The 22515-nt window shown below is 43.6% G+C and overlaps 1 protein-coding gene across 4 annotated transcripts in view; it reads right to left on the bottom strand.

Moving 5' to 3' along the window:
* Window positions 1–2599: 2599 nt before the first annotated feature.
* ETS1 (ETS proto-oncogene 1, transcription factor) overlaps window positions 2600–22515 on the bottom strand; it is a 129407-nt gene continuing 109491 nt past the window's right edge. For all 4 annotated transcript variants that reach the window (XM_074400850.1, XM_074400851.1, XM_074400849.1 and 1 more), the window contains 2 exons: window positions 7366–7484; window positions 2600–6405 (listed from right to left, as the gene is read on the bottom strand). In XM_074400850.1, the coding sequence (XP_074256951.1) occupies window positions 6190–6405; window positions 7366–7484 (335 nt within the window). In that variant the 3' untranslated portion in view covers window positions 2600–6189. The remainder of the gene's footprint in view (window positions 6406–7365; window positions 7485–22515) is intronic.

The raw sequence follows: 22515 nt of genomic DNA on the forward strand, positions 1-22515 counted from the left end.
GGAATGGAACATTGAGTAAATCAGGAAATGGCACTGACCAAGGGTAGAGAGGCCAGAGCCACTTTACCCCCTAATTTAAGGTTCTCAATTCTCATCAAATGGTTTTTTACTCAACTTCAAACCTTGTGGCATTTTCACCAACTGATCAACACCTGCTTTTATCAGACTCCTTAAATCTCTGCCTCACTGCAAAAAGTAACAGGGGAATGCTTTTTTCTTCTGTTATTTAGGTGAGGATTCTCACGGCATGGAGGGATCTCACAGAGTAATGAGATGCCAGCAGCATGCCGAGCCAATGTGCCCATAAAGGCAAGGGCCAGGTCCTGAATCCAGCCACCGGGAGGATCAAGGATCCCTGTATACATGCGAGAGAAAGCACTCTGTACAACTAGAACTGAGTCGCAAACCGCCTTCCGGAGCAGTCCTTAGGGAAAAGCAGTATGGAAGTGAAAGAGCTCACTTACTAAGAGAAGACTTTGTCCTTGTTCCATATTTGATGTATGAAACGTACCCCTTAGTAACCAGGCCTATGGCTCACAGAGTTGGTGAGCCATCAGTCAGCATCATCAAAAGAGACTTTTCAGTTCTTTGCCAGTCATATGGCGTCACGGAAAGAACAGGGCTCAGAAGTCAGATGGTTCTCTGATGAACCTGATGGCCTCTTGTACTCTCTTCCACTGTAGGCTCTGGAATAAAATAAGCTTCATGCCAAGTAAACATGGACTGTGGATAGATATCCACACAGGGGTCACAAAATTAAATTCTACAGGGACAAGGCAGGAATGTCAATGTGTGGGCCTGACCTATGGGAGAGAAAATAGGCGACTGATACGCACCTAAAGGAGGCCATTTCCGTTCAGTGCCCACAGTGGTTGCTAGGAAGGAATGCCAGAATCCAAAGACATCCCGTTACCCTGCAACAGTACATTCTTCACTTGGGCTGTGTGGGGTAAGGGGTTCTAACACTGTGAAGGCCACACTGCCTATCTCTATGGCATGGAACCAGCCTGTGTGTGACCTCCAGTTCACATTGTTTGCCTCCTTGTACCCAAAGCACATATCACAATCCTTTTCCTTTTCAGGTTAAAATAGTTACATTTCATTATACTAGACACCTCTGCCAATCCATTTTTGTTTCTTTTTGTCTTGAGTGCTGTAGCTTGCTCCAAATTCGTAGCACTATTGTCAGAGTCGACTTGGTTCATTTTCTTATCCCATCACCTCCTGAAAGCTGGTCAAATCTACAGAGCGTGATCATCACCTCCTCTTTCCCTCTTGTCTCCTTCTGTCCTCACCCTACCTGATCCTCCCAAATTCTGCAATTGCTTTTGAAGATATTGTCTCCCCTCCATGGCCCCACCACCTCAGCTTCAACAGTGGTCTCAGCAGTATTAAGAGAAATCACCCAAGCCCGGTTGTCTGAGGGCTCTTCATCTGAACTCTAGCTCCTGGTGGGAGAAGTGAAGTCCTAAGCTGACTTCATTCAAGTACATCTTGTAGCTTTTACCCTTGTCAGCATTAAGTCAGGTACTTGGAGGGGTAACAGCAACTTGGCACTGAAGGAAAGCTCTCTGGCAGAAACCTATTCTCTGTGTGCCGTTTATTCAGGGGAGGAAGAGTTCGAATGTGGCCCCAGGTTGGCTCAGGAGTTGTGGCTTTGCCCAGGTTTGAAGCTACAAACAACAAAAAAAGTATTAGGACCTGAAGCCATTTTCCCAGTCTCCCAGTGAGTGGTGGTGGCTTGACCAGGATTGGGGGGCCGGAGCCTTCTTCACGGCTAGTCCAGCTCCTTGACCACCAGACCACACAGTCTGTGCTTAACGTGTACTCAGCAAACCTCAAGCTCCAGGCCTGAAGAAACAGATTTTCCAAAAACAGACCTCTCTTTGTGAACAATTCAGCAAAAATTCTCTTTCCAGCTGTGAGCTGGGATTCATGTTGCAAATGTTGGTGTTAATTAAAAACATCCACCTTCTACAGTTTCAGCAACAAGGAAAAAGCACCATGCACGATACGTTCCTAAGCACTCCTCTCCAAAGCACTTATAAATATGATTCTATTTATGGCATGAGTTGCTAGCGGTTCTGATAGATATTATCATTCCCAATCTTCAGCCCCAACGATAAAGTTGGGGCCAAGGAGATGGATGCGAAGGGCTGAGTTGCCAAAAAGCAAAATTAGTATCAGTGGCGGATGCAAGAATACTCTTTCTTGCCCACAGGATCCACTAAAGATGTTCAACTTTCTGTATTCACATCAGGAAGGGTACCTAGTTGAAACCAAATGTTTATCTGTTGAGTCATTAAAAATTTTCTTCACGTGGCTCTTAGTCCTTCAGACGTGAAGAAATGAGGTCTGACAAGGCCAGGGACATTCTACAAAGGATGACACAATATATTCAATGATTGGGATGTTTGCTGACTTCCCTATATGCCTATTATAGTTCTCACCTTATTAGGAAATCTTTATCTCCAATGTTCCTAAGCTAATGAGATCAGGAAGACTGAGCTGCGCCCCTCTGTGCTTGCCTCTGGTTGGTGGATTTGCCCTGCTTTAAGACATGATCCAGACGAGAAAGAATCAAGCCAGAGCCACAGTATTATGAATGAAATTCTTTGTTTTTAATTTCACACAGTTTAAAATACAATATGAAATCAGGCTACAGTATATAAAAAACTCTCCAGCAAAATGATGTGCCAGCATCAGCTACTAAAATAAACAAACAAAAAACTCCGCCATAAGAATTTTTTTGCATTTTTTTTAAAAAAACACATTGACACTTACATCGCTACATCTCTAAGCTACCTCAGTTCTGATTTTTAAAAAGCACCTGCTTTTCCTTTTTTTTTAATCTTGCTTTTAAATTTTCAGCTTTTAAAAAATATAAATTATATGAAAATACAAGTTGGAAAATAGTCAAACACAATATAACATCTTTTTCATCCCTATACTTCTCAGCTTAAAAAAAAGTATTCTTAAAAAAAATTCAATAACTGAGGCAGTATTCCTGATAATTTTATTTTAATATATATATTTTATATATGTATATGTATACATATATTTATGGTTCCTTGAAACTTCTTTGGAATGTAGGTAAGACTTCAACAAATTTATATAGACCCCAACAGAGGAAGCGGCATGCACAGCATGACTAAAAGAGAGAAGGTGTATTTCTCACCATGAAGGTTAGGCAGGTTAATGCTCTAAAACCCAGAGTGTTCATCTCCAAAGTGAGGAAAAGCACATCTGATCTTTGAATGCTACCTCCAGTCCCCACGGCCACAAAATCAGGGCTCTATGTAGGGAAGTCCCTCCCCAGAATGGAGAAGGGAACAAAAGTGACTCTGAACCCTAAAGCCAAAACCGACAAAGGTTAAGGCATCTCTGGGAAAATGAGGTTTTCACCCAGCTAGACCAGATTTGCCCATCCTTCCTCTGAAGTTAACGTGTGTTTTTAAAAAGCATAAGCACAACATTTCCAGTGTATAAACCACCCACCACTCTTCCTGGGATGATCTCTGGCCTTTGGACAAAGGAGAAAAAACATCTGGCCAGATCGACAAAGCTGTCTTAACTAATACACTATCTACAAATCCTGAAAATGGTGGACCTAGAGAGAAAGGGAATCTTGGCGAACAAGCGGGTGGAGGAGCACTTTCTAATATCTTATCTGCTATAGGAATTGCAGGCGTTATACTCACACAAGGGGAGTTTCCAACATAAATCTAACAGGAAAGGTGGATGATTTGAGAAAATGATTTTATGCCTGGTTGCAAACAGCAAGCAATAACTGATACCCGGCCTTGGTTCTACTCTTATTCATTACTGAAATGTGGAAAGACTTAACTAGAAATCTCGGGTATTATTTCAGCTGCAGTTTTGCATGTCTGCAAACACACACACACACACACACACACACACACACACACCCCACTCACACACACGCACACATTCACACACACCTTTTGCCAGTGCCCAACAAAAATCACATAATCTAAGAGAAAACAATGTAGTCCAAACAGTTCCACCCAACACTCCCTGAGCAGCTCCTAAAATATTTTGAGAGCTTCATTAAGGCACCTGCATCCAAAAGATCAAAATACACAGCTGGGATAATTCTGCCTTTGCTTTCCATGCAGACGCTCCAATTCATCAGTATGGGGACATTCATGAATCACAGAGCTATATGTTCCTGATAATTCTGGGTCTTCAAGAGGATCTGGGAGTAAACACCGATCAACTTTCTTGAAGATATACTAGAAAGTAGTTAATACTTCCTTTTTCTCATCCAAATCCCAAAAAGGGCCAGCCCTGAGAAGCGCATCTGAAATGTTTCTTCCCTTCTCTCATGGAAGTCCATAAAGCTGCCCCTCTTCCTCATCCTTTCAACTGGGCAACTATAGAGTGAGGAGATTCTAATTGTGTTAGGCACTTTTCCTCACTAGTTAGATGTTGATTTTCCCCCCAAAACTCCATTTTCAGATCCACCCTCACAACCAGCAGAAAGATGACCACCTCACTTGACTATGTTTGCATTTAAACTTTGGGGGAACTAAAAACTCTATTCAAATCTCATGGACAACCTTATTTTCTTCACTGAACCTCCTTCTTTTGTTTCCTTTGCCTTCAAGTCATTCCTCTCTTCTGGAATTAACCTTCACTTACCCTGTGCCAAGACATCAGCCCCAAGCATGAGGCCCAAACAACACCCATACCATTCACTTTGCATGCACCGTCTCACCTCACATCCTACCGCGCTAATGTAAATTCTTCAAAGGAAAGCTTTGCACCTCTCTTCCAAAGACAGCCAAATCACATTTTATTGAAATGCTCTCTTAATTCCCATCACTTCTAAAACTCAGCAGGTCTAAACTCTTCAAATTATGTCATGTCTCCAGTTACTCTTTCACTCACCAATCAGAAAGCCGTACATTTCTCTCTACCAAATAACAGAGTGTGGGGGGTGGGGGTGGGGCGGGGGCGGTGCAAAAAATGGAGGATTCTTGGAAAATAAGACATAAAAGATAAATTACAGAGTGTTAGTTTAGAACGACATGCATTCAGGACTTATTTCTTAAGACCTGAGGGGTAATGCCCATGCATACAGCTTTTATTCCAAGTCATCTATGCTACAGGTATAGAACTAAGAAAGAACCAAGTCAATCTTCCTCCTTCGATTTCCTTTCCATGACTTCAACAGTGCTCCTACGTTGACTGTGGTCCAAAACCAGGGATGCAAAATACATTCAGTTCAAAGACTTAATGCTTCTTAACTCAACATTAAGTCCAAACCCCGAGAATCCACTAATAACACATAAGTAAAGGGATGCGATAATACTTTTTAAATTGTAGATGACATTCACACACATCATTCCCCTGTACTCAAATCAGCATGAACTGTCCTTCTTTTATAAGTCCCATGAATTTGGGATCCCTGATCTCAGTGAGAGCGTTTTGCTTTTCCAATGGGGTCTATATAAACAGTTTTCTTTCACTGTGACAGAATCCTCAGCCGGCAAATAAAAACAAACTTACATGATATTGCAATACTGAGACCACCTTAGAGCTTAAGACGATTTTTAAGAAAAAAAAAATACTGGCACAAAATTTAATAAAATAAATTTGAACACAACAATGGTTTTGGCCCCTCCCCACCGAAGTCCATCTTTGTTTCAAAACTAGAGTGAAAGGTAAATAGTTCTCAGTTTTGAGTACGTCCCACCCCAAAATATGTTTCACCCAACCCACCTCTTTTTTGCCCACCCAGATCTAAAAACAAAAGCAAATTAATTGCCTTACATCAGTTTCATGAGTTCTGATGAGACAATGTCTCTTGCTAATGGGTCCACAACTCAAGACACTTTTTCATGGATGATTTTTAAACATGATTGGACACATTAGTCTCTTCCTCTCTTAAGCCAGAGCCTTCAAGCTTCTGAGAAGACCTTTCTTCCTCTCCCGAAAATTTGCTCAAGAATTTCTGGTCCCACCCACCCCATAAGTCCTGGCTTTCCTTTTCCAACTGCGTACAATTGATTACAGCTGCAACTGACTTAGCTCCCACCCCTGAAGGTAAAAAATGAGTTCTGGAAAATAAAAAATAGAATAACAATTAAAAATTCAAGAGTCCAACCAACGCGGCTGTCCTGGGAAGGTCTCAGCAGGGTTCCCCCAGCCCCTTCAGCGCCATCACTCATCGGCATCTGGCTTGACATCCAGCATGGCGTGCAGCTCCTCAGGGGTGTATCCCAGCAGGCTCTGCAGGTCACACACAAAGCGGTACACGTAGCGTTTCCCGGCTGTCTTGTGGATGATGTTTTTGTCATAATAGTAGCGTAGGCCACGGCTCAGTTTCTCATAATTCATCTTAGGTTTGTTTTTCCTCTTTCCCCATCTCCTGGCCACCTGAAATTCAAAAAGAAAAATAAAGGAGGAATAGGTAAAAATCTATGAGATTGGCCAAATACATATGTTTCTATGCCTATGCTCCATACCCATTCATGGTGAACCATGACACTCAAGTAAGACAATCTGAGATTCATGCGGATATAGAAAATATTTTTCTAGTTTATCTCTTCTGAATTCCATTTTTCATGGATGGATTGGGCAGGGATGGGAGTCACAATGATTCTTTCAGTTGATGAAAACACAGTGACCCTAAACTTCTGTGGAATACGATTAAATATTTGACTTAAACAAACAAAAAGAAAAGCCACACTATACACTCTCCTCTTTCCCTATATTATTAGTAAAATCTCCTTGCTTTGCAAACATGAAATCTAACAGGCAGGTGTGAAGGGGAGGGGCTGAGCTGCAATCATACCTGCCTTTCATCAACAGGACGTGTTTTTTTTTTTTTTTTTTTCCATACCAGGGCATAAATATTTTCTCCTGTCTGCCAGAACAAAGATATTGTCTCTCTTTTCATTTTTTGTTATCCTCATAATTGCGCGTGGCTCAGAACCACCACTCCATAAGCATGTGTGTAATAAAAGGAGAAACTAATGAGCCCATCTCCCAAGGTCTCTTGAACTGTCTGGCCCCTTTCGCACTCACAGAGCCATGAGGCTGGGAGGAGGCTGAGTCACTAAGGCAGCTCTGTGGGTGACGGCTGACCTGCTGCCGGGCACATTAGTGCCTCCTATCACTTAATCCTGTATGACAAATGGGTAACATAGATATTTTCTCTATTTTCCAAATAATGAAACTGGTGCTCAGACAGGCTGTCTAGCTTGCTCCAGGAGCGGCAAGCGGAAGAGCTGGGATCCCGATCCTGGAAAGTGTCATTCAGGTCCACACAACCCCTTGCAGGGGTTTTCTCTCATCCTTCCTCAGCACAGAACTCACAAGCCCCTCCTTCCTTACCTCATCTGGGTCAGAAAGTTTGAATTCCCAGCCATCTCCTGTCCAGCTGATAAAAGACTGACAGGATTTATCAGTGAGTAATTCCAGAAGAAACTGCCACAGCTGGATTGGTCCACTGCCTAGAAACACAAGCCATTGTGAATCATTACACCACATACTCAGCACTCTCCGCAGCTAATCCCCACACACGGCACTCCCACTTCCCTCTTCTCCCAGGCCATCCAGCCAGGAGAAAATGAAGGCAACAGATAGTGCACATGTCGGAGGAAGTGTTATGAGCTCGAACAGACAGAAAAGACAAAGGCCTCCGTATAAAAAAAGAAAGCATGGAAGAAAATGTATCATTTTGCCTTATTTTGATGAACTTAAGAATCAGTTCATTTTTGTTGCTAAGCAAATTCTAGAAAAAGAATATTGGGCCTATCCTGTGGGATATTCTAAGGCAGTATAATCTTTTGCACCTTCAAAAACAAAGTCATTATTTTTGCCTTCAGAAGAAACATATTAACGAAGGAATTAATGTTTTTGCCAGTTTCGAGCAGAAGTTATGGCTCATAAGCACTGCTCTCTAGTAGGGAGCCTCTGGCCTCTGATTTGTGAGTAAGAAGGATCATTATCCTCAGGCCTCTCACAAGGAAATAGATGCTGAATGTCTGTTTGTCATAATATTTCTCTCCACCACCACCACCCTGCCCTTCCAGGCAAGCACCCAAACTAAGAAGAAAAAAAGAGAAGCATCATTACTATTTGAGGAATTAACTTGTCACCCAGGAAATCCTCAGAGGTCAGATGAGGACTATCTCAGACATTCTGCATAGGTTCAGGATATTCTAAATTACACACATACACACACACACACACACACACACACACACTTCTCTATCTTAGCCATAAACACTCTGATAGTCCATTTATTCTATGCTAAAGGGTTTGTATTACACCGATTTACTTTTAGGATACTTTTCTCATCTGAAATGACAATGCCACCAGTGATTCTTAATTTATGGGTGTGGGCAGAGAGAGAAATAGCGGTTTAAAGTCTGTGCTGCTTGCTATGTGCCTACACTGCCCTGTATAACAGAAACAAACTGGGCAGAGCAGGACTGGGAATGACCCAGTCCACGTCTCTGGATAGAGCCCAGGAAGCTCCAGCTCACACAGGAAAGCTTTGCTCACTAAGCCTCTGATTTTTCAGCAGAGTTGCAAATTTGTCTGATCCAAAGTAAAGTGAGATTCAATAGGAAACAAACTTCAGTTTCCCTCTTGATCTAAAAAAGAAATTGCATTCAAAATCTATCAGGGTAATGTCTTGTTATGTCTCATATTTCTACAAGACACGTTCACATGCATCATTTTGCTTGCTCCTAAAATCCACACCCAACCCCTCTGCTGTAAGGAGAGGCACGAGAGGTCCTATGGTTTCCTTTCTATTGGTGCAGGAAAAGTGCTTAGCAAAGTACTGTGACTTTGCTCCAGGCCACAACTAGCAAAATGGTGGTGCTGGGTCTAGTTAGTACCAGGCCTGAAGAACCAGGGCAAGCTCCGCTGAAGTAAGGAAACAGCTACGACACGAGCTATCACCCCACAGCTAAAGGAAGTGCTCCTCCAGTAACAACTTCCTAATGGCGGTTTCCAAGCCTCCTCCTCAGCACTTGCCACACTAAATATGAAATAAATGAAACAGCTCTACCTCCTCTTTCTGAGAATATACCATTAGCTCTCTAAAACCATCTTGCAAGAAATACCTTGCATATATTCCAGAATAAAATGACTCTGTGAATGGCTACAAAATAAATGAGTATTTGAGCAACAGCCTAGAGGGCTGCACTGGGAAAGCCGTAACTTCCTCTGCTTCTACTTTTGTTCAATAAAAACCATTCAGTAGTCAACTCAGTGACATTTGCAGGTTACTTGGGAGTTGCCGAAAGTCGTGAGCTACTCATTCTCTGCCTGGGCCCACAAAATGAACCATGACATGATCAGAGGAATCCACTGAGAAGCCATCCTAACAAGCACAAGGAAACCCACCTAGCCTCAGAGGAGAGGGGGTTGCTTTAGACCCTGACAGAGAAAAACTAAGGAGACCTATGATTTACTGTGCACATGTCACGCCACAGATACTGGGAGTCATGCCCCAGAGTCATTTCCTTCATTCCTCCCATTAACTCTGTGGGGTGAATGCAACTGTTGTGCTATTTGTTTCTACCACTTCACAACAGAGAAAACTGACACACTGCAAGGCCATTTAGATTAGCAGTGGAGTAGCCGGGACTGGAACCCAGGCAGCCTGGCCCCGAATTCTTCATCTCAATGCTATATTGCCCCTGGACACAACCAAGCCAAAGGCCTGGCATGTAAACTGCCTGCCAGAGTGCAGTGCTCTCTGCAGAGATAAGGGATAAGGGGACCCGACTTCAAAGACTCTCTCCCCACTTCACAGCAGTTGCAGGACACGGGATAGCCAGTGATTCTCCCAGTCATCCCACCACCAGTGGCCGCGCCAGCCCCTGCCATGGCATTCACCTTCACAGGTGATGTTTCCAGCATCCTTTTGTGGTAGCCGTTATGTTACGTTATTTCATTGTTTCTGCCTCCCAGTGTTCACCTGAGAACCTCTCCCTCACTATCTGAAAATTTCTTTGGGGCATGGGTTCTCATGACACTAAGCCGAGTGGGATGGGAAGAGCGAGATCCCCAGGGTGAGTCTTGGGCAGGGCGCGGTCAGCACATCTGCCCGTGCTGGAGAACAGGGCCCAGGAGCGCATTGCAGTTTCCAGCCCTTGGGACTTGGCAGCCACAATGCAGAGAGGGGACCTTCAATTCACATGGTTTGCACCAGCTCTCAGAGGAGAAGCCTTCTGATGGAATGGTTAGTTTTCCTTTTCTACCAGTGCATTTTCCAAATTGAAAGGTCAAGCAGTTGTAGGCTGTAGATGCCCGCCCCGCCTTTTCTCTGTGACAGCAGCGTATTGGACTCCGTGAGTCTGGGACAGGGTGAGTACTTGCCGGAGGACTTTTTTCTTCATCGTGACTTCTTTGTTCGAAAGGTATGAAAAAAAAATTAAATTTAGGCTCTAGAAGCCCAAGTCTAAGGTGCAGAGCTCTCTCACTCTTTTTTTTTTTTTTTTTTTTTTTTGCTTTTTGCACCCCAGGAAAGAGGGAAGATAGAGAAGAAAAGCAGATACCTAAAGAAGTAATAGGAATATGAATGGGAAGAAATCTCTCCCATTGGCTTCACAATAGGAAAATCAACATAATAGAGATGTCAGTTCCAGGCTCCTTCCCAGGGTTCCTGCAGAGAAACCCCTCCTGCCTAACTGGTGCACACAGGGCTCACCCTTCAAAAAGCCCACATTTTTGTACCAAGTAAGAGGAGTTCATGATGGCCCCCGAAGCTTCCCCACTAGCACCTTTTTGCTGCCTCCCAAACTGCCCTTTTGTTGCGGGGGGGCAAGAGAACCAGGCAAGGCACGGACATGTCCTTCTAGCCAGAAATGCTGGGCCAGGATGGGCTCAGTTCCCGGCTGGGCGAGTGGATGGTCTAACACAGGAGCCTGTTTCCACAGCAATGCATCACCCTCACTTCAGGTCTGGAAGGGGACTTCAGAGCCACTTGTAAAGCCACGGCTTAGAGGCGGCTCTGGGGTTGGAAGACACACTGGCTACACAGATCCACCAGCGACACCCACATCCAGGCCCATCGGAAGTTCTTACGCCCAAGACTGGTGTAGACAATGAAACAGTCTAGCACTCCCAGTTAAAACTCTTCTTGAGGGTGTTTCTGTGCCGCTTAGCAGAGGTCTGCCCAGATCCACAGGGCTCCAGGGCCCCATCCCTTGCCCTTTCTCCAACACATCCCAAACTTGCAAAGCCTTTTCCTCCATTCCCCCTGCAACTCCCACTCATCCCTGTGCCCAGCCCCTTCCACCTACCCAAATGGACTGAGATTCCAGTGACCTTTGTCCCCCAGAGCAGAAAATGGTACTAAGAATAGCGCCAGTCATGGGAAGGGGAGCTTACATGTTCAATGTGACTCACAATGGTGTCCCTGTCTGGGATTCCCAAGGCAGTCAACAGCACCCTTCACGACGCTGCCCGGGAGTGTCACACATCAGGAATCCAGTGGCATCACTGGGAAAGTATGCTTCTCAAGTCAAAGCTCTGAGCCACAACAACAGAGGGGTCCCTGTTAGAAGGAGGTCTCTTTCCAGAGCCATACAGGCGGGAGGGCACACACATACACTCCACACACCCATCTCCCGTGGCGCAGAGCCTCCATACCCGCTGCTGTCTGCTCCCTCTCCACCCTCCCTCTCAAGCGGCTGCAGGGGAATTTCCTTCTACTGCTGTGTTCTTCTCAGCCTCTGAAGAAGAGGACAGTTCTTACTATACACTGACAGGCCTGATTTGAAGAACGTGGTACATGCTCAAAAGAAGAAATAGCAGGTGGGAACTTGGAGGGCTCCCAGGCCCACGGAGCAAATCACGCTAACGATGTTCACCTTCTACGGGGACCCCTGAGGCTCCTCAAATCTAAGGCAACAATCTCACTTCTTTAAAAAAGGTGAAGCTTCAAGTAAATTCCTGCTCATCTGGGTCATATTTCAAGTATCTTTTCCTTGTCTGGGAGCTGCAAGGCCCATCATCTGTCTCAATGAGGAGCTGGTTCTTAAAAATCCCCTGCTATTCTGATCCCATGCCCTGAGGCTGAGAACTCAGCAGCATAAATACATATATAGCAATGGGCTAGGACAATGTGTTAGTAGCATGCTCCTAATAAAAATCTCTTCCATTTACCAATCTGTCAGTATTAATATTCTCATTTTCTAGGTCTGGGAGTTGCCTGCCTGTAACAAGGGCATCCTTACAGCCTGAGGTTCACCCATATTGTTGGCCCTGTATTTCAGGGTCAGGTTGAACTTCACTTTTTCCTTCCACTCCTTCCTCATTTCCATTTCAACCACAAGTTCTCACTCTTGTCACCTGTGCTCTGCTGAGAGGCGAACACGGAAGAGTTGTCTTCCCAACAGATGGGAGGTCAATGCTGGGTGGGCACCTTCCTGGGCTGTCCCCTCATAGTTCCATTGTACTTGGCTTATACCAAAACCAACCACAATGGTTTGCTCTCTGTCCATTTCTCCTCACTAGAATATATACTCTAAGGACAAGGACGTTGTTTTTTTCACTGCTTCAACCCAAAGCCTAGAACAGTGCCTCACCAACAAACGTCAACAAACAAAAAATTCTTTGCTGTTGAATGACTCTGTCATCTGACATGTTCTCCCTGAGAACACAGATTGTATCTTATTGAGCCATATATCCCCAATGCCAGGTATGATAGCTTGTCTTCAGCAGGTACTCAGTAAGTATTTTCTAAATTCTATAACTACAACAAACCTCCTCTGAAGAAAGCCGTAAGGATTAGGAAGGCCACTCAAATGGCTTCTCTCTATTAAACTATATTTGGGGCAAACAATATGAGTGCCCCTCAGAATTCATTTCATCAACATGCTCCCCAAAATGAAAATGACCATATCACCTGTCCTTTGGGAGTTAATCTGCTACTTTGAGAAGCTAATCCCTTTAGCTGTATTCTAAAAGTCAAATCAAATACCTCGGTGTGGGCAGGACACCACATTTATTTTAACCTATGAAACTCTCATGGTTGGTCACCCTTGCAACAGGGCTGACTCTGCCCTGATAGCACACATCTGGCAGGTGGCCCTAAAACAGAGGAACGGGCCTAGCTGGCCCCTCCCTTCCAGCCAGGTGTCTCTACCCACAGCCAAACGATGATGGCAAAAACAGAACATTCGAATCCAGAAATGACCCAACTGTTCACAAGTGTATCAATCTGCCATTCATGCTACCACAGGAGGACGCACCTCTGAGGGTGGGGTGGGTGACTCCCCAGCCCAAGCCTCACCCCTTTCTGTCAACCCCCTTCTAAATCATCAGTCACAAAGATTCCCAAATCTCTCAATCTCCATTAAGTCCCTATGAAATAAAGTTTAAAGACAAAACAGAAAACATCCTGACCGTTTCTTGCCCTCTGGACCAAGCTCAACCTAAAGCCACACAAAGTCGTGTTGCCTGAGGATGAATAGCTCAAGACACTGTATTGCTGGACTGACTGGCAATCAAGGCATGGGAAATTATTTTAAGAAGATTAAGGGCCAGGGATTCTTGATATTTTGGCTGAGTTCTATGCCTCCCATTTCTTCTGAGTTGTACAATTTCTTTGGCCCCATCCTGATCCAATCTTATCTCATCTCTAACACACTCCGTGTATAACACATTCTATAACTGGCCAATACAGCCTTGGTTTAATGACTTACTGTATGGCAATATATTCTATAAACATGTTCCTGTATCAATGGCTAATAACTCAAGGGCAGTGACTGGGAATGTAAGTTCCAATAATTCGACTCAAACAACAAAGAACATTCTGACAGGTGTTTACAAAGCAGACTTGCTGGACACAATAATGAACAACAATTTTATAAACTTGCGTGTATTTGTTGCTGAGAGAGCCACTATCTAACCATGAAAAAAAGTGAGAAAACAGCTCTCACATCAATTAAAACCAGTCATTGACTGCCAAGTCCATGTCTCTCGAATGTTAGATTAAAAACGAAAGAAGGCAGAGTGTTAAAAAAAAAATTAAAAATAAAAGCCATTTTACATGTTAGGCAGTGGGGTACTGAGTGATGACAGCATCCTATAAAATTAAAATATATGATGCCTGTGGGAAAACCCCAGGCAGGGAGTCAAGGGCACAAGGCTTTGATATCAGTTCTACCCTGAATCACCATGCAATCTCACACAACTCATTTAACCTCTCTGGGCTTTACTTTTTCCATCCCTAAAATGGAAATAGTAATCTCTGCTTCTCTTTACTTTGTAGAAATTTAAATTAAGTACTTATTACAAAAATCTACAAATATACATATATATATATATACAGAGAGAGAGAAAGAGACTTAAAGAGGCCAACGATTTAGAAGCAATTGAAAATACAATAATAGAATTCAACAGAAGAGTGAAACAGCAGAAAATACATTTTTAAAAACAATTTTCAAAAAACAAGAAAGAAAAAAGACACATTTAAGAAAATTGTAAAGGCACTAGAAAAAATTTAATTAGACTTCCAATGACTAAATTGGCCTTTAGTATGGCAACTTTGAAAACGCAGAAAGTTGGAGGTTAAGGAAAAGAAAGTTAAAGTATAAATGAGAATAACAATGTAGGATTCTTTTAAGTTAGGGAAGACTCTGAAATCCTTGTTCTAATTAAAAGTACATATGCACAAAAAGAGATGGCAGATGCAAACTGCTTTGCAAGTGAAAGTATCACAGGCATTTATGGTTTAGGAAAATCTTGGCCACAGATGGACTTGGATCCTCTTTTCCCAATGCACCTTTTTCCTTCGTCATTCATGTCCTTCACCAAGTGTCCTTCACCCAATTATTATATAGCCCTCACCTACAGCAAGTTCAGCACGGTTCCCCATAAATGTCAATAGTTTGGGCCCAAAGAGATGGGTCCAACCAGCATTTACCAGGGTTCAAGCAGAACGGGTTGTCCAGCCATCAATGCCCAAGACAGGCTTGACAGTGAGACCAGGTGGCTGGCAACCAGCCAGGGGAGTCCTCCCACCTGGAACAGGCTTAAGTGAAGCGTATGTGGCCAGTCTGACTTGGGTCTGAGAACAAGACAGTTACGCATTTTTAGGGTATGAGGGAAAGACCTTTGTTTTTGCTCTGGCTCTGCACACCTGCAAGTGCTCAAGTACACATGTGTGGGGGTGGCAGCAGGAGAAAGGGGACTGTTCCTCTCTTAAAGGGGCAGTCTCTATTCAAATGCAACCACGTCTTTCTTCTAAACCCACTAGTAACTCTGTCTAACACATTCAAGCTAACACTCAGACACAAACTTGGACAGTGAGCCATTGAAGCTCAAGTCAGGAAGTGGGTTTCTTTATAGCTTTCCTCCTGATGTCTTCTAGGTAACCGGTTCTTTTAAGAAGTCACCAGAGATAGGTTGGATTTGGCGGAAGGGGATAAGAATTTTGTTATAAACCAAAGCAATGGTTTTTCCAGCCACTATAAATGTACAAAGAAATATCTCCCTAAGTATGTAGGTAACAAGAAAAAAGATATGTTCACTGCTCAGGGGAAGGGAACGCAACTTTAGAAGTCCGAAGACTACAGTCTTTTCTCGGTAGGATTCTCAACTTTATCTCTGGAATTTATTTTATCCTAGAGGTTGTTTCTCCTGCATATCAAGAATGACAGAAATCACAAGTTAGGCATATTAGAATCCTTGGAAGAGAGATGAACTAGATCCTAAGTGATCATTTGCACACCGAATTTTGTGAGCATTTATCCAGCATATAATCTCTGAACACTCCTCAAATGTAGCCAGATTGTGTTGAAGAGCAAAAGAGAATATTAACAATAGCATGGAATAGCAGAACAAGTACTTTTTGTTTCACCATAATGTGATGAGCTGAAAGTGTCCTACCTACGCCTTTAAAGAAAAAAGGACAGAGAGCCAGAACCTAGCCTTGAGAAGCTGCCATAAGAAACTCCACCGCCTCGGCTCTGAATGTCAAACACCTCCACAGACCGGTGCCCTGTGAGCATCCCCAACAAAGCAAGTCCCATCCTCGTTTCAGAGTTTAAACTTTCACATTCAATCACTCCAGGAGAACTTTCACTCTCATTATCTCTCAGGGAGAGGTGAGTCACACAAAAGACAATAAAGTTTGGGGAGTTACAGTCAACAACATGCATTGAACTCAGAAGCCCATCACTGACCGCCGAGAACATCAGGACACCTAGTCTTGAGTCCTGCCACGTGGAAAAGCTGTGCTGGTCTCAACAAGCCACATTTGTAGGTCAGGTCTCTGCGGCTGTTACATTACCTGTGCTACTCAGATCTCCTGCTTCAGGAAGCATAATTGACTGGCTCTACCATGTCCACACCAACACACTCCTTCTTAGGGGTTGCTCCAGCCAGGGACTGAGCATGGTGAGGGCATGCAGGCCCTCTCCTGTGATACGCAGAGCTCCCCCAGCAGGCAACCTTGACCCAAGGATCCCCATGGGCCTGGCCAAAGCTTTCTTGGGACTAAGCTGTAGTGAAGGGCTCTTTCTACCTAAATCTCCTCCTTCAAGACCTACCTTCTCTTTGCTGCCTCCTCCCTTTTCTTCCTTCATAGATGCTCCCTCCGTAAATGTTTACCACGTCTAATCATGTCTCTTGGCACCTGCTTTCCAGCACGCTCAAACTAACACAGTAGTTTGAATATTATATGACATTGTGAAAACCCTGAAAGTCATCTTATTTGTTGTTTGCTGTGTGACATTGAACTAAACCTCCTCCTCTAAAAAGAAAAAAAAACAAGAATTCGATTCCCTCATTTATACAATGGGCATAATAGAAACTTCCTCATGTGATATTTGGTGAAGGATTTAAAAAGTCAGTGTATATGAAGAAGTCTAGCACACAGTAGGAACTTAATATATCTGGGGTGGAGCTAAATAATTGAAAAGACCTAATCTATTATTACATACCTGCTGTGCCTCATGACACTGCCAGCAATTATTGCAATTCTGTAAGTAAAATGCATTGTTCCCTGGCCTCAACGAACTTACAGTTATACAGGAAAAGTAAAAGGTTTGGAGAATACTACGGAATGGAAGTGACAGCTAGCACTTAGAGAACAGATTGCTGTATACCCAGCACTGTTCCAGATGCTTTTCATAAACTAATTCATTAGTTCTCACAACAAGCCTATGGTATAGAAACTATTATTACTGCCATTTTGCAGATGAGAAAATAGATACAGAGATCTTGGCTTGCCAAAGGTTACATAGCTGCTCAGTGGCAGGGGCTGACTCCATGCTCTGAATTCTACAGGGGGTAGCCCCTGAACATCACCCCTGGGGAAACCCCAGGGGATGGCCTCCCTTTCCTGTGTTTAACCTGGACTTCTATCTGCAGGCATTCCCGACTGACTGATGGGGTGCTGATGAGCGCTCCAACCTGCAGGCATCACATGCAAGTCACTTTAGGGAGACAGGAAGGGCAGAGCTTCTCTTAAATAAGCTTCTATACAGAACAGCCACTGCTTGCTCTCTGCAGCAGAGAAGGCCATCCAGGGAAAAGAAAGAAGTGCCAAGGGGACAAAAGCAGGGTCACCTGGGACACCTGGTGGGCCCTTCCCAACAGCGGTGCTGGGGAATTTCCGAGGCCCATTGTTTAAAGGCAATGGGGACTGGCGTGGATGTCTCAGCAGCAGGCTGGCTGTATTCTGCTCAATGGAAACATTTTGCTTCCTTCAAAGGTGGAGCTTCAAACTGGAGACAGAGTAGAATTCCAGAACAGTCACCACCCAACTTCCATTATTTGTAGTGAGACTTTATTAAAGAAACAGTGACTCCAAAAACGTAAGACTCAGAGAGCTCTCCTCTAAAATAGGCAGTAGGCTACACCCAGAACAGAGGGGTCAACCTGTGAGTCTGCTGATATCCAAAACACAGGCACCATCTAGACCTCAGGGAGTTGTATACAGCACCAGGGTTTGAGATCTACTGTACAGTACGAATAGATCTCTTCTGTCCAGAGACTGCTTGCAAGGTATTATCATAGCTGAATCAAGACACTAAGGTGGTTCAGCCAGCTGTGGCCTTCAAAAGCCACGACAAAAGTAGGGAATCACTGCTTTTCACATTTTTAAAAAGACATTTGGGAAAAAAAGTTAATACTGAGGCCGAATCCTTTTACCATGTGATCTTTTTCTACTGGTAGCAGATGATTAAGAAAAAGTCATACAAAACTAATTAGGAAGCAGAAACAGTGAAATTACTCACAGGCAATAGAAAGGAGCTTTGCCTCCCATTCAGTTCAAATCTTCCCAAGAATTCTCCTCAGTGCTCCAAAGTATCTTCCCATCAATCACACAACTGAGCAGCATGTGAGTCTATTATTCCACTGAGATCCCCAGATCCACCCCAGGCGCCCCTTTAGGATCCACTGCTAAACCCAGCACAGGGAATGGAATCCCTGCCAGTGTCTTCAGCTGCTAGCTGGCAGGAAGGCTCCGTTTGAGCTGAGGGGTCTGTCAGCTTCCTGCAACTGGTTAATCACAGCAGCCTCTGAGCAAGAAAGGGAAGACACTCTGTTCCTGCCCTTCTCATTCCCAAGCTCTTTTCCTCTTATCCAACCAGGTGTGCTGCCCAGGGATGCTCTACATTGAGACTGTGATGGCTTCGGCAAGCCTGGGAGGCAGCCCCAGCTTTGCCTGGCCCACAGACCTCAGTGAAGTGCCCTAACTTCTCTGGGCCTGACTTCAGCCATTTCACGCCGTCTTATGCAATAGCATTTAAAAGGAGAGACTTTAGATTCCAGAGTTTGGCTCCAGTCATCCCCCAAATTAAAAGGCTCTATCCTATTCCTAATATGCCCACAGCACAAATTCACACTGCACGAGTAACCTGACTTAGGCTCATATCAAAATCACTGACTGAGGCTCATATCAAAAGTTTCCACAGTTGTTGTTTGTACCTGAATACATTGAGATTATTTTGCAATTGAGCTTTCCTTCGGAAAACTGTGATTTTAGCTAATGCTGCCAAAATCTCAGGTTTCATTCTGAAATGAAGGGCTTTGAAGCACTTCCTTTTGCAGTAAAGTTGTGTAAAAACATGTTTCAGCAGTAGTTTTGGGTTACTGAACCCTAAAACTCAACTACAAGCCAGAACTCTAAGGTTCTGGACTTGGCCCTGGGACTTTCTTATTGTATGATTTCAGACTGGTTCTAGAGTCATCTATGAAATTACAAGAAGAGGATTGACTTCAGGGCAGAATCAATTTGAGAGGACCTAGAGGAAAATGTACAGGGCTTCTTTTTCTGCAAGACTAGTACTTTTTTTTCTGTGATGCCTCACACATACACAAAAAAATTTGGAAGTTGTCTTCCAGATAGTCCCAAATTTAGCCTTAAGGAAACAGAAGGACTGCCTATTTATAAAACTGCATAACACCGTAAAACATAATTTCATTACAGTTAATAAACAGCTTTGGGTTTAGCCTTTTTTAGGCTCCTAGAAAACAAGAAAACCACTTCATTCATAATTGCATATCAAAGAGTGGGAACACACCTAGACATTGATAAGGGCATTAGCGCCAGACCTGCTCGGTAGCAGCTGCAGAGGTGTTAGCATTCCTTATCTGTGGCTATGTCTGACAATCTGGAATGAAGTTCAATAAAGGTGATTTATAGGTCAGTAACTCTGGATAGAAGCCAAGCCCAGCTCTCCTCCCTCCCACAAACCCCTAACCCACATACATATAGTGTTCATTACTGACAAGAGGGAGACAAGGTCCTGATCACTCCAGGCGGACAACTGTGATAACCAAGGACTGCTCTCGTTCTGTAATACGAAGAAAAGATTCTGCACTCAGGTAAAGACATTTGGGGCTTACGACGCAATTCGGAAGCTACCTCTGTGCAGAATGCAATTACATACATAGCCCTGAATAAGTTATTTTTTGTGCCTCAGTTTCGTCATCTATGAAATGGAACTAGAGGGGTTGAGAGGAAGGGAGAATGTGACAGCCCGTTACATCATTCTATACCTACTGAAATGAAAAAGCAAGAAGAAGCAGAGATGCCTATGTTTTTCAAGGACTTGGAAAGCATTTTGCTTAGTTCTATAAAGTAGATATAGAAAACATTAGGCTGCTTCTCTCAAACTGTGTTGTAATTAGAAGGGGTTCATAATGTATCTTTGAGCAAAACAAAAGAAAACAGAGCTTTCTGATGGTATCAGTTTGATAACCGTAAGCAGTTCACAGTAAGGTAAGGAGGTACATTTTGGCGGAAGCCAACATTGCATTTGATGTATTCTTAACTCAGCTAACAGGCAGGCTTTCAAGCCATGTTATCTGCCCCCGCATCTTGACCTAATTTAACAAGTTGCTATGGGAGCCCAGTGAAGGTTGATGCAATTTTCTTATCTTTGAAGGAAGAATGTAACTGTGCAAGAGAATGTGAAAATTCAGTTTCTAACTTATTTCCACACTTACAGTGCAGTAAGAAAGACACCCTATCAAGAAGTAAAATGTATTCCTTTGGAGGTGATATGGACAAAGACCCAGACTCCTGGCGAAATGGCAGGAAGATGGATTATCTTCCCAGCTTGGAGAATCTAAGCCTGCGCCCTTTAGTTCAGGCCAAGTAATAGTGACATAGAGCTATGTGTACCCCTACTGTGTGGTCAAACATACTCTGGAACAAATTTTAAAGGAACAGACAGAAAAGGGGAGCAGAACCTGAGACAGAAAGCCTGACTTTTACAAGCAATAAAATGTATTGCCAACACTTGTATACAATGAGTTCCACTTTACAAAATTCAGCTCATCTTAACATGTCTGCATAAAGCTAGATATCCATTTATAGGCACTCTAGTGACTGCCTCAGGTAGTGGGTGAGGCTGAATGGGCACATTTCATCCCCTTAGGATGCATCTTAAAGGAGGCTAGCGGGGCCCCATGAGGTGTGAGATCACCCTCATAGGATGAGTTGGCAGTACAGGCAGGAGGTGTTCACCAGGCGTCAGTTACAGGAAGAGAAGCCACTAAAATGTGGGCTGCTCCTCACACACCTTACAAATCCCAACTTTCATTCAGACCACAACAACGAGAGAATCCAGTTCAAGTTTAAGGATATTTAAAATATATTGAATTCAAGGAGACAGTGAGCCCTCAAGGGCTACTCACTTTTCTGCACTCAATATATACTCAGACATTTGCTGAAATAATGGAATTGTTATAATGTAAGGGTTTTTTTCTCTATATCTAGCACAATGTCTAGCATTCATTTATTTAATTAGTTGATTTAAGTCAATTACATTTTCACAGATTTCCTGCCATGAAGGTAAGGATGAACACTTCTACTTCACTAAAAGTAGAAAAGCGTACAAGGTGTATTTGCCTAAAACCACACAGCGTGTTAGAGTTGGGAGGAAACACAGAGGACTTCTGTTTTCTGGGCTATTATTCTCACCACCATATGAGATAGTATGAAAAGTAAACTTGCAATTGTCAGGGAGAAATAATTGAATGGTAAGATACTTCAAAATGTTTTCTTCATTAAAATGACTACTTCAGTCTTTGAGACTTTATAATCATCATCCCTTCTCTTCCACTCTCTAAATGTTTTATTCCCTAATCCCATGTGTGGAGAGAGAGAGAGAGAGAGAGAGAGAGAGAGAGAGAGAGAGAGAGAGAGGTGGAGAGAAAGAAAGAGAGAGAGAGAGAGAGAGAGAGAGAGAGAGAGAGACAGAGAGAGATAGAGAGAGAGAGCAGAGAGAGAGAGAGAGGGAAGGAAGGAAGGAAGGAAGGAGAAAGGAAAGGGAAGGAAAGGAAAGGAAAGGAAGGAGGGAGGGAAGGAGGGAGGGAGGGAGGAGGGAGACAAGGAGGGAGGAAGGGAGACAGGAAGGAAGGGAGGGAAGGAGACAGGAAGGGAGGGAGGAAGGAAGGAAAGAAGGAAGGAAGGAAAGGAGGGAGGGAGGGACAGAGGGAGGGAGGGAGGGAAGGCAACTATCCATCTATCCAACATAACTCAGACCTAGAGCATAGTTTTTCCTGCAGCACAAAAACAGAAGCAAGCACTGCCAGTTAGAGATAAAGTCCACCTCCCAAAGCCATGAAGTCATTTTAGAGCTACCTCTGCCTTTCCTTTCTCTTCCCAACTAAGCAGCACATCTGCCTTCCTTTATCACTATATTCAACTGCACTCTAGTTCTTTAACCCCTAACAGGTATAACTGCATGAGCTGGCATTCTTATACATCCTGAGAGCAACTTAATGTACTTTTCCTCATTCCACATGTTTTTAATGGAAATGGATACACCTCCTAACAATTTTCTTCCAGAGACGGGAAAGGACTCCCTTGAAAAGTAGTAAGTTCCTACATGCTAGCCATGTTCAAGCTAAGACCACAGGGTACTGTAGAAAGAATAAAGTGAGGACCTTAAGTTCCATTCCTGGCCTTGACCTTGTTGCTACCCCAACACACAGACATGATTCCTAAGCACTATTCATGCAATGAACTGCACTAGGGGCTATGTGGAATGC

This window comes from Saimiri boliviensis, chromosome 6, assembly GCF_048565385.1.
Source record: "Saimiri boliviensis isolate mSaiBol1 chromosome 6, mSaiBol1.pri, whole genome shotgun sequence".
Taxonomy (NCBI): domain Eukaryota; kingdom Metazoa; phylum Chordata; class Mammalia; order Primates; family Cebidae; genus Saimiri; species Saimiri boliviensis.